Below are 11,032 nucleotides of genomic sequence, written 5' to 3'. Positions count from 1 at the left end.
TTTGTTGTGGCACCAGAGATCTCTGACAGAGAAGGCTAGCTACAAGTCCCAGGATTCCATAGCACTGAGCCATGGCAATTAAAGCAGTGTCAAAATACATTAATTCTGCAGTATAGATGCATCCTGAGCCCATCCTAGATTACTACATTTGATTGTTAAATGTATGTGCCTTCCAACTGGCCTTGGGATGTTTTACAGTCAAAATGTTCAATAACAGCCAGAACAATAAGACAGGCCATTGTGCATAGTTAAGTGATATGAACAGGGTTTGCAAGTGACAAGTTACTCTAGACTTGTCTCTATCACCCAGGGACAGTTTGATCATTTGGGAATGCTGTGTCTCATATGGAGGAATGTTGTTCTGCCAACAGAAGAGCAATATTAAAATCTCCCAAGAACGCACATAGGTTGGAGAGGAACATCTTTCTAAGATGCTACATGAGGATTCATTGGCCTGAATCCTACTGGTAGTACCAACTACATTAGAACAATGTCATCAATGGGATTTACATTAATGTAGATTCATCATTCATCAATGGTGATGAATCCACCACCAATCCATCAATGGAGTGAAAACTCTACTCTAGGTGGGACTAACCAATAGGCCATTGCCTAACTGATGCAGGAAGATGGAAGGTGTGGCTAAAGCCAACAAACAGGAAATGGCATGCTGAATGCTGAGCCAACACATACATAAACCCCATTGATTGAAGGGGTCTACTCTAAATGGTACTGACAATAAGATTCAAGACAAGATAAAATAAACACTATGTCTAATCACTTCCAAAATCTTCAGCAAAAAATGAGCTGTATAATGTATGCAAGGTGGAAAGGATCTGAATGATTTATCCTCATTTGCATTGCTAATTGTCCAATTTCCACTTTGGGGTGTCCTTGATATTTGTTATATTCATAAAGAAGGACAAAAACATGTTCAGGTCATTGAAGCTTCACCTCCGAAATGTTGCAAGCATTATTCAGTGAGCATTCTGACTTCTAAGAGTTCGATGAACTTGGACTACAGACTAATGCCTATCACAGAAGCAATGGAGACTAGGACCTTGTTTATTTTTAAGGATTAAAAAAAAGAATCCTCAGAAAACTTAATTCTGCATCCAATACCATGTTCTTCTCTCTTTTGGTGTTACCATGTGTCTCTTAGATGGTGCTTATGATTTGATACATAATAGGGTACTAAACATGGCACAGACTTAGAATCATAGAGTTAGAAGAGACCACAAGTACCATCTAATCCAACCCCCTGCCATGGAGGAATACACAACCCCCAATAAATGGCCATCCAGCCTCTTCTTTAAAACCTCCAAAGAAAACCTCCCTCCGAGGGAGTATGTTCCACTGTTTAACAGCTCTTACTGTTAGGAAGTTCTTCCTATCTTTAGGTAGAATCTCTTTTCCTGTAGTTTGCATCCCTTGCTCTGTGTCCTAGCAGCAGAGAGCAACATGACATACCTTCCTCAACATGACATATCTTCAATATTTCATAGAATCATAGAATCATAGAGTTGGAAGAGACCACTAGGGCCATCCAGTCCAACCCCCTGCCATGCAGGAAATCCAAATCAAAGCATCCCTGACAGATGGCCATCCAGCCTCTGTTTAAAGACCTCCAAGGAAAGAGACTCTATCACCCTCCGAGGGAGTGCATTCCATTGTCGAACAGCCCTTACTGTCAGGAAGTTCCTCCTAATGTTCAGGTGGAATCTCTTTTCCTGTAGCTTGCATCCATTGTTCCGGGTCCTGTTCTCTGGAGCAGCAGAAAACAAGCTTGCTCCCTCTTCAATATGACATCCCTTCAAATATTTAAACAGGGCGATCATATCACCTCTTAACCTTCTTTTCTCCAGGCTAAACATCCCCAGCTCCCTAAGTCGTTCCTCATAGGGCATGGTTTCCAGACCCTTCACCATTTTTGTCGCCCTCCTTTGGACACGCTCCAGTTTCTCAATGTCCTTTCTGAATTGTGGCGCCCAGAACTGGACACAATATTCTAGGTGGGGCTATCATGTCACTCCTTAACCTTCTTTTCTCTAGGCTAAAATATACCCAGCTCCTTAAGTTGCTTCTTTTTTCTAGAAGGCTGGATGAGAATTGGTGGGTGAAAATTTCAAATAGGTTGACTTCAGCTCAGTATCTGGATTAGTCTGCTGATGGAGCTATGGTTGGTACTAGGATGGGAAACCATCAGGAAACACCAGCAATCTCCAGATAAAATATATACCTGAAAGCTAGGGAGTCACTGCCAGCCTGAGTTGACAATACTGGGGCCTTTCACACTACAAAATTATAAATCTAAAATTATAGCACTGTGGTTCCATTTTAACTGCCATAGCTGCATTGTATCGAATCCTGGATTTGGTAGTTTGGGGAGGCACAACACCTCTCTGGCTGGGACTTCTAAATGCCCCTCTCTGAGCTCCATGTCCCAGGACTCCATAGGATGGAACCATGCCAGTTAAAGTGGAATCATACTGCTCTAACTGTCCAGTGTGAAAGGGCCCATGATCTAGATGAACCAATGGCTAGACTCAGTATAAAGCAGCTTCCTATATAATTATTACTAGGGTGTCATCGTAGTCTGCCCCCCTCTCCGATTCTGAGACTTTTTATTAATTGTTTAATGGATTTAAGCAAAACAACAACAAGGAACCATTAACAACTGATGAATGATGTAAATATTTTGAGGAACAGCTAACAGGAACAAGTGATAATGTTAATGTTATAATGTTAATTATTCAATTTCTTAAGGTAATGTTAATGTTAATGATTCAATTTCTTAAGGTAACTTTCCAAACTCTGCAGTATCTACATGTTTAAAAGCCAAGAAAGTGTTTTGGGCAATGATATACTAGAAAAATGTCATTTCTCACAACATATTTCTTACAACATATTAGCAGCAATCTAACAAAGTACCTGACAGCCACAGTCTGTGAAATTATGCATTGCCTGATGTGTTTTAATATGATGTATTTATGAATCTATTGATTGGATTTTTTTATCTCATCCATCATCAAAATACAGTTTAGATCAGGGGTGGAAAACATTCAGATTTCCAGATGATGTTCAGTCATAACTCCGGGCAGGCCTTGACAGCATAGCCAATGATGAAGAATCATGGGGCTGGAGTTCAACATCTGGAGGGCCACACAATTTTCACCATTGATAAAAATGTTTACAGCCTGTGAGATACAATTCTCAAAATCCCTGACCACTGGCTGGGTTGATGGATTTTAAGTAGCCAACAACATCTGGATGGCAGCGTGTTGTCCATTTCTACATGACTGTAAATGAACTGCAACAAACCCTGGGTCCATGGACTCCCCACACCTTCTCTTCCTCCTCCTCCACATGCATAGGGAAGAGAGAATAGCCTAAGTCCTGAGAAAGAAATTCCAGCAGTGCTAGCAGGGTTCAGGAAAGAAAGAGGCACTAGGGGCCACATTGCACACATACAATGGTTAACGGAGGGCACCAAGGAATTCCAGATGAAAATCAACATGTGCTCTACAGACTATAGCAAAGCATTTGACTGCATTGATCATGAAAAGTTATGGAAGGCTCTTAAAGACATAAGAGTGCCTCTACATTTGATAGTCCTGATGAGGGATCTGTACTTAGAACAAGAGGCAACAGTTAGAATACAGAGAAACCAAATGACTCCCAATTGGCAAGAGGGTCAGACAAGGAAGGATTCTACCACCCCACCTTTTACACAGGTATGCAGAAAATATCATACAAAGAACAGGCTTAGATTCAAAAGATGGAGGTGTGAAGATCATCAACAACCTAAGATATGCAGATGACACCATACTACTAGAGACTTGGAACAATTCTAAAAAAGGTCAAGAAAGAAAGTGCAAAGTTTCTTTATGTTGAACATAAAGAAATATAATGACCACAAATGATCTACATAAATTCAACGTAGATAATGAGGAAACCAAAATAAAGATCTTCCGTACCTTGGGTCAAACATTGAACAGAATGGAGACTGAAGTCAAGAAATCAGAAGACTAGGGATGGGAAAGGCAGCCATAAGAGAACTAGAGAACAACCTAAAGTGTAAAGATAAACAATTGAAGGCAAAGTTAGATTTGTCCAAGCCATCACCATGTACAGATGTGAAAGCTAGACAGGGAAAAAAAGTCAACAGAAAGAAAATAAACTCATTTGAGATGTGGTGCTGGAGAAGAGGGTTGAGGATACCATGAACAGCCAAAAAGACAAACAAATGGGTCCTAGAACAGATTAAACCTGAAAACTCCCTGGAAGCAAAGATGATGAAACAGATATAATTGTACTTTGACTACACATGAGAAGGCATGACTCACTAGAAAAGACAATAATGCTAGGGAAGATAGAAGGCAGTAAAAAGAGAGGTAGACTGCTTGCTAGATGGATTCTCAATCAGGGAAATCGTGGGCCTGAATTTACAGCATCTAAGCAGAGCAGTAGAAGATAAGGAGTCTTGGAGATGTCTCACCCACAGGGTCACCATGAATCAGGGCTGACTCGAGGGCAGTTATCAACAAGAAGACCCATTGAATCAACCTGTGTGTTGACTCACCATTCAACAATTGATTCAAGGGTTTATTCTTAACTGGGAAAATGCAACAGGATTCCAACCAGTGCTTCCAATCTTGTTTCTGAGCAGTGCGACTGCTACATTATGGGCATGTTCTGATCCTGATAGTGACTTTAAGTAGAACAAATCATATACCCTCCAACATTTCCCAGTTGAAGACTAAGATACATGTGGCCAAGTAACATCAGAGGGTGGTCAAAACGGCAACAGTTATTAAAGAAGGAGAACACACAAGCTGGGAGAGGCTGCAGTGGTTTGGTTTGCCTGAATCTACAGGGAAGAACAAGATTGCATCTTCACCTCTCCTATCTGCTGAGTTGATTAAGTACAAACTGCTTTTCACTTTGGACTCTGTTTGCAGCAATGGATGTAAGCTGAGGACAGAGTAGGACAGTGGGAAAAGAGAAAAAACTGGGACACATTAAAAGCAGCTGAAAGGATGACAGTAATTGGGACAGTTAGCGTACATGAAATCACAGTCCCTTGACTTTGTTTTTAATGCAGGACTATGGCTCATTCTAAAGAGAAAAGAAAAACGGTCTTTCTCTCTCTTACACATGAATGTCAAGAAGAAATAGAAACAGCAGGAGCCCAAGGCCTTTCACAGTTTGTTCATGAATATAAGTGGTGAGGGAAACTTGCTGAATTCTAATTCACATTATCTCAGACCAAGATAGTCACCAGCAGTCAAGGATAATGGTCTCTGGAATCCTGTTAGTGTCTTATGCTTTTGTTAAGTTCCCCTACAGAAATAGTAGGAACCTTTGTGTCCAATGCAGAATGACTGTATTTAGTTCAAGATTATAGAATCAGATTTGCACATGTGGTACAAGAGACATGGTTGTACATACAACAGCACAATTCATGCTAAAGTACTGAGTTCGTACTGATGTACTAACATGATCAACATCTACGGGGAGACGAATATCACAACCTTGGTAAAAAATCAGTGCTTCTCAATCTTTGAGCTTCCAGATGTTTTGGAATTCACTACCCAGAATCCCTGGTCTCTGGCCAAGTTGGCTGAGGCTTCTGGGAACTGAAAGCAAAAACACCAGGATGACCAAAATTTGATTGCTTGCAAACAAGCTTGTAAAATGTGGACTAAACAAGGTAACTGTTACAGGATTGTAACTGGTTGGACCGGCGCACCCAAAGGGTGCTCAACAATGGCTCCTTTTCATCCTGGAGAGAAGTGACCAGTGGGGTCCCACAGGGCTCTGTCCCGGGCCCAGTGTCTATTCAACATCTTTTCACATGCTGGATGACAGAATTGGGGAGCATTACTTATCAAATTTGCAGATGACACCAAATTAGGAGGAATCGTAATACCCAGAGGACAGGATCAAGATTCAACAGAATAGACTAGAAAGCTGGGCCAAAGCTAACAAAATGAACATTCAACACAGAGAAATGTATAGGTATTGCACTTAGGGCGGAAAATAAATAATGCACAGATATAGGATGGGTGACACCTGGCTGAATGAAACTACGTGTGAAAGGATCTAGGAGTCCAAGTAGACCACAAGTTGAACATGAGTGACAGTGTATGCGGCAGCTAAAAAGGCCAATGCAATTTTGGCTGCCTCAATAAAGTATAGTGTCTAGATCAAGCGAGTAATAGTGCCACTATATTCTGCTTTGGTCAGGCCCCACTAAATATTGTGTCCAGTTCTGGGCGCCACAAGTCAGAAAGGACATAGCATTGAAACTGGAGCGTGTCCAAGGAGGGCGACAAAAATGGTGAAGGGTTGGAAAACATGCCCTATGAGAACGACGCGGGAGCTGGGGTTGTTTAGCCTGGAGAAAAGAGGTTAAGAGGTGATATGATAGCCCTGTTTACAATATTTGAAAGGATGTCATGTTGAAGGGAGCAAGCTTGTTTTGCTGCTTCAGAGAACAGGACCTGGAACAATGGATGCAAGCTCCAGGAAAAAGAGATTCCACCTGAACATTAGGAGGAACTTCCTGACAGTAAGGGCTGTTCGACAGTGGAATGCACTCCTCTGTGAGGTGATAGAGCCCTTCCTTGGAGGTCTTTAAACAGAGGCTGGATGGCCATCTGTCAGGGATGCTTTGATTGTGATTCCTTGCCCTGGCAGGGGGTTGGACCTGGATGGCCCTAGTGGTCTCTTCCAACCTCTACGATTCTATGATTCTATGATTTAGTCGAACCAAACTTAGTGTTCACATGCGTGAAATTTATCATATACATTTAATACAGGATAAATCCAATTCCCCCAGAGTTCATTTCTGGGATCTTGATGGAAATGAAAATTCAGACCACTGGTACATCTAGAGTTGTGTTGTCTACAGTGGAGGATGGGACGTGCCCAGGTTTTCAAAAAGTGATTCAAGGTGAACCAATGCTACTTGAAATGAAAGATAAAATGACCCACTTCCATGTAAAGTCTTTCTTCAGAATTGGCTAGTGTCCTCCACCTCTCCCAAAAGCAGTTGGCTATCTCAGAGGGAACAAAGCAGCTGTTTAGCACAGAGAAGCTCCCTCTGCCTAATAGAAGGGCTGGCCTTGTCTAGTCAATACAGACAGTTGGAGAATGTGGTTTTGTTCATATTGTCAGGAGCATCCAGAACGCTAAGCCCCCATCCTGCATGGCTCGGTGTTGCATAGTAGTTCTGCATATCTACTCTATGCTGAGCCATTTAGTACCACCACTCCAGACAGACCATATTGCCACTGAAGCCCACCTCACATAACCATCCATGCTCTGAGTGATATCCCTGTAGCTAGATGTGAAGTGATTACATCTTCTACTGAGATCCACGAGGGTTATCTGGAGATCACAGACAGGATCAGTTTTTGAAAGACACTTTTGAAACACTGTTGACATGTTAAATTTTGGGTTACTAACAGGGGTGTAAGCCTCAACAAATTATGGTGAAAGAAAATCACATGGCTGTAATTGTAACTCATGTGGTGCCCCATGGTGCTGCTTTAGGCTTTGTTGTATGCATTTAACATTGTCTTACTTAGGTGTTTTTTGTCACAGGCAAGTGTGTTACTCACATGGATTCTTCAAGTAAATGTTTTGGGACTTTTTATTTTTTTTGAAAAGTGAGAATGCAGAATTACTTCATAAAATTATAATTATAACAGTAATTGACTACTTATGGCTAGGAACTATGTTGTTGTTGTTGTTGTTGTTGTTGTTTGCCTTCAAGATGACTCCAACTTATGGTGACCCTCTCAAAGGATTTGCTTGGCAAAAAAATTTCAGAGGAGGTTTGCCATTGCCTTCTTCTCAGGCTGAGAGAGTATGACCTGCCAAAGGTCAGTCAGTGAGTTTCCATGGCCAAATGGGGCTTAGAACCCTGGTCATAATCCAGTGCTCAGACCACTACACCATGCTGTCTCTATTCATGCAGAGAAACCTAAACCAATGGATAGTCCCATCCAGATCAGGTAACAGTAGATTCAATCAAATTGATGTATGGTAGGTTAACACTTATGTAAATCCCATTGCTTCAATGATTTTACTGTAATTGGTATTAACAACTGGATTTATGTCACAGAGTTCTTGTTCTTCCACAAAGCACAAGCCAACATCAAATCAACAGAATTTAATCTAGTTTATTCTCCAAAAAAAGGAGGAAAAATATGAAAACAAAACCAAAAGCGCAGTTCTTAACACCAGCCGTAAGTAAAATTTGTACAACCATTCAGTCTGTATCATAGGATGAAATAAATCTACATCTTGTCTTATTTTGGTGCTTTGAGTTATACATACAAACAACAATTACAAGAACTTGTTCACAATGCGTATAGGCCTGGACAAACTCATCGTGGCAAGAAGCGGAATGTCACACTGATTGCCTTGAAACTGTTCAGAAATTTCCCCCTTAATTCAGAGGCCCATAGCCTGGAATGAATGATTTGCCTACAACTTGGATTAATTTATTTTTTTAATGCATCAAAACAACTTGAGCCAGTAAGTGAAGAAAGAGAGAAAGAGAAAGAGAGAGAAGCAAAAAAACAAAACCCCACAACTGTCAGTTTGTCCATTTGCCAGTTTGACCTCGTTCCTCTCGAATTGTACCATGAATCACGTTTGTCTCAATATTTTGTTTGTGGTGCTTTGACCAAAAACTCCAAACTGTTTAGTTTTTTCTTTCCTTTTTTTTTACACAGCTAACCAGATGTCACAGTCTTCTCCAAAAATGTACATTATTTCTTACAATATAAGTTATACAGTGTTCTGCATCGATCTGCTTGGGACTGGGGTTTCAGGGCAGGGGGAAGAGGGATGGCAGGGTGCCCTGTTGTATCATCTTCACAGCACTAGAAACCCAGTTCAAGAGTGATTTTGTGTCCGTATGGTTTATTCACAAATGGGAATCCCAATTTGGTGGTGGAAGGAACACACTCGAGAGTGCAGCCAATGGTCACTTTTCCGTGAGACTGTTTGTTTTTATGCCTTCAAACCAACTTTTAAAAGTACTCCTTTTTTTCCTTTTTCCTTCTTAGTTTTTTTGTCTTTCTCCATCCATTTCCCAAGGGCTTTGAATGTTCAAAAATGCTCTCTCGCCAGCAATGAAGGCAAGTCCATAGAAAACGTCCTCTCATTTTGAGAACTTTAAAGGAAAAGCAATCAGGCAGGGAAGTCTCTATCTCTCTCTCTCTCCATCTCTCTCTTCCCCAGGCATGCTCTTAGCCCATGGCAGTGACCATACTGGATGGGTGGTGAGGTCCAAAAGACAGACTGGAAGGTGGGTGCATTGGGGTCGGCGTGGTGAGCATATGACCTGAATGGCTGAAGGGCGAAATGTGGCTGATGGAGGACATGTGTCTCGAGAGGGCGGCCGGGTTGAAAGAGCTGCTCTTGGGGAAATCGTCCAAGCTGTCATGAATCTTTTTGCACTTTTTCGACTTGCTAGACATTTTTCGGTTTCGGGTCTGGATGCCTTCCTTCTTCATAGTCAGGGGTCTGTTAATCTAAACAAAAATCAATTAATTTTTTTGTGGGGTTGTCGCGTCTCCATCCCTGCTTTCCCCAAAAACCTCATAACTCCCTCTAGACATTCCCTTTCATTCCAGCGTTTCTCAGATTAAAGCCAGGACATGTGCAGGCAAGCAACAGCAAAGGATGATCAAGATAACAAATGAGGAACACAAAATGAAAGGTTGCAGAAGTTTGCTTTTGCCAGGGCCAACTGGGAAGAGCACAATTCCACTGTCTCCTCTCCTTTCCCTCTCTTCTGAATAAATAAAATATAAATTGCTTTTGTACTTTGCAGAAACTGAAGTAAGCTGAAGAGAACGAAGGGAGAAAGGAAGAGGAAGGGAGAAAACTGGGACATTTCAAAAACCAATGAAAAAATGGAATGACAGAAGGTTAATCAGGACTGATCCTGACAAAGCAGGATAGTTGAAGGGCATGACACAGTACACTGAAATACCACTGTTTTTCTCTGCAGTCCTTCTCAAAATGGTGATAGGAGGTGATATGGTGTTCCTTCCTACCACCATTTTGAGAAGGACAGCAGGCAAAAATGGAAGCATTTGGGAGCAGCATTGAATTCTTGGGTGCTCATGTGGGTGGAGCGGGGGTATGTTTGTGTTTCTATGCCTTTATGCATTGTTTGGAGGCAAAAAAGTGCATGAAAATCATGCCCATTTTTTTAAAGAGAGAGGGGTTGGAGTCTTTGGAGACCAGAAAAGTGATGTCCAGGGACCACATGCAGCCTACCCCTGCTCAAGAGAATGGGTGGCTCTCTTGTAACCCTCCATAAGTAGCTGGACTGCAGCTCACAGCATCCATCACCATTGCTTGTGTTGGCTAGGGATGATGGGAGCTGCAGTCCCACAGCATCTGGAGAACAAGTGTTCTGGCTCTTTTTTAGGAGGCTATTATGAAGAAAGGACTGGTTCCAGGCTAACATCAAAATGCATTCTGTGAATCAGCTCCTACGTTATCCCTTTGTGAGAGGCAGATAACATGGCAGTGGCCATAGTGAGATACAAGGCGCCATTTTAAAATCTGCCATAAAGGCCTGAGGTAAATTTACCTCAAAGACCTATGGGAAATTAAAATGGTGCCCTCTCAGGGCATCACCAGTTCTTTGTTTTCAGCTTAATGTGACTGTTGAGCTGATTCCATTGGTTCAGTCCATCTGTTGCAAACTATGTCCTGCTATTCTGTAACGCTTATGCCCAAAACAGAATAAAAGCATATAGAAATGGATCATCTGAGCCAAAAAAGCACCAGATAAAATCTGGTACACTGAGCTGCAATTATTCGAATGCTTTTGGGGGAAATACAGATGTTGTGACTAACATAAAGAGGCAGAAATGAAATTAATCAGAATGAAAGGAAAAGAATGAGACTGAGGCAAGCAGGGCATAAATATTCTGAAAAAATAAATAACATGCATATTTAAAGAGTTCTGAATAAAAAAAGAAGCTCCCTCAAA

The 11,032-nt window shown here is 41.5% G+C and overlaps 1 protein-coding gene across 4 annotated transcripts in view; it reads right to left on the bottom strand.

Annotated features, from left to right (window-relative positions):
• Positions 1-8,100: 8,100 nt before the first annotated feature.
• The window catches only part of GATA3 (GATA binding protein 3), a 79,666-nt gene continuing 76,734 nt past the window's right edge, over positions 8,101-11,032 (bottom strand). For 3 of the 4 annotated variants that reach the window (XM_042470874.1, XM_042470876.1, XM_042470877.1), the window contains exon 6: positions 8,101-9,554. In XM_042470874.1, coding sequence (XP_042326808.1) covers positions 9,270-9,554 — 285 coding nt within the window. In that variant the 3' untranslated portion in view covers positions 8,101-9,269. The remainder of the gene's footprint in view (positions 9,555-11,032) is intronic. The other variant, XM_042470875.1, reaches the window with a different exon arrangement.

The sequence above is a fragment of the Sceloporus undulatus genome, chromosome 5, assembly GCF_019175285.1.
Source record: "Sceloporus undulatus isolate JIND9_A2432 ecotype Alabama chromosome 5, SceUnd_v1.1, whole genome shotgun sequence".
In the NCBI taxonomy this organism is placed as follows: Eukaryota; Metazoa; Chordata; class Lepidosauria; order Squamata; family Phrynosomatidae; genus Sceloporus; species Sceloporus undulatus.
This window is presented reverse-complemented; position numbering and strand designations above follow the sequence as displayed.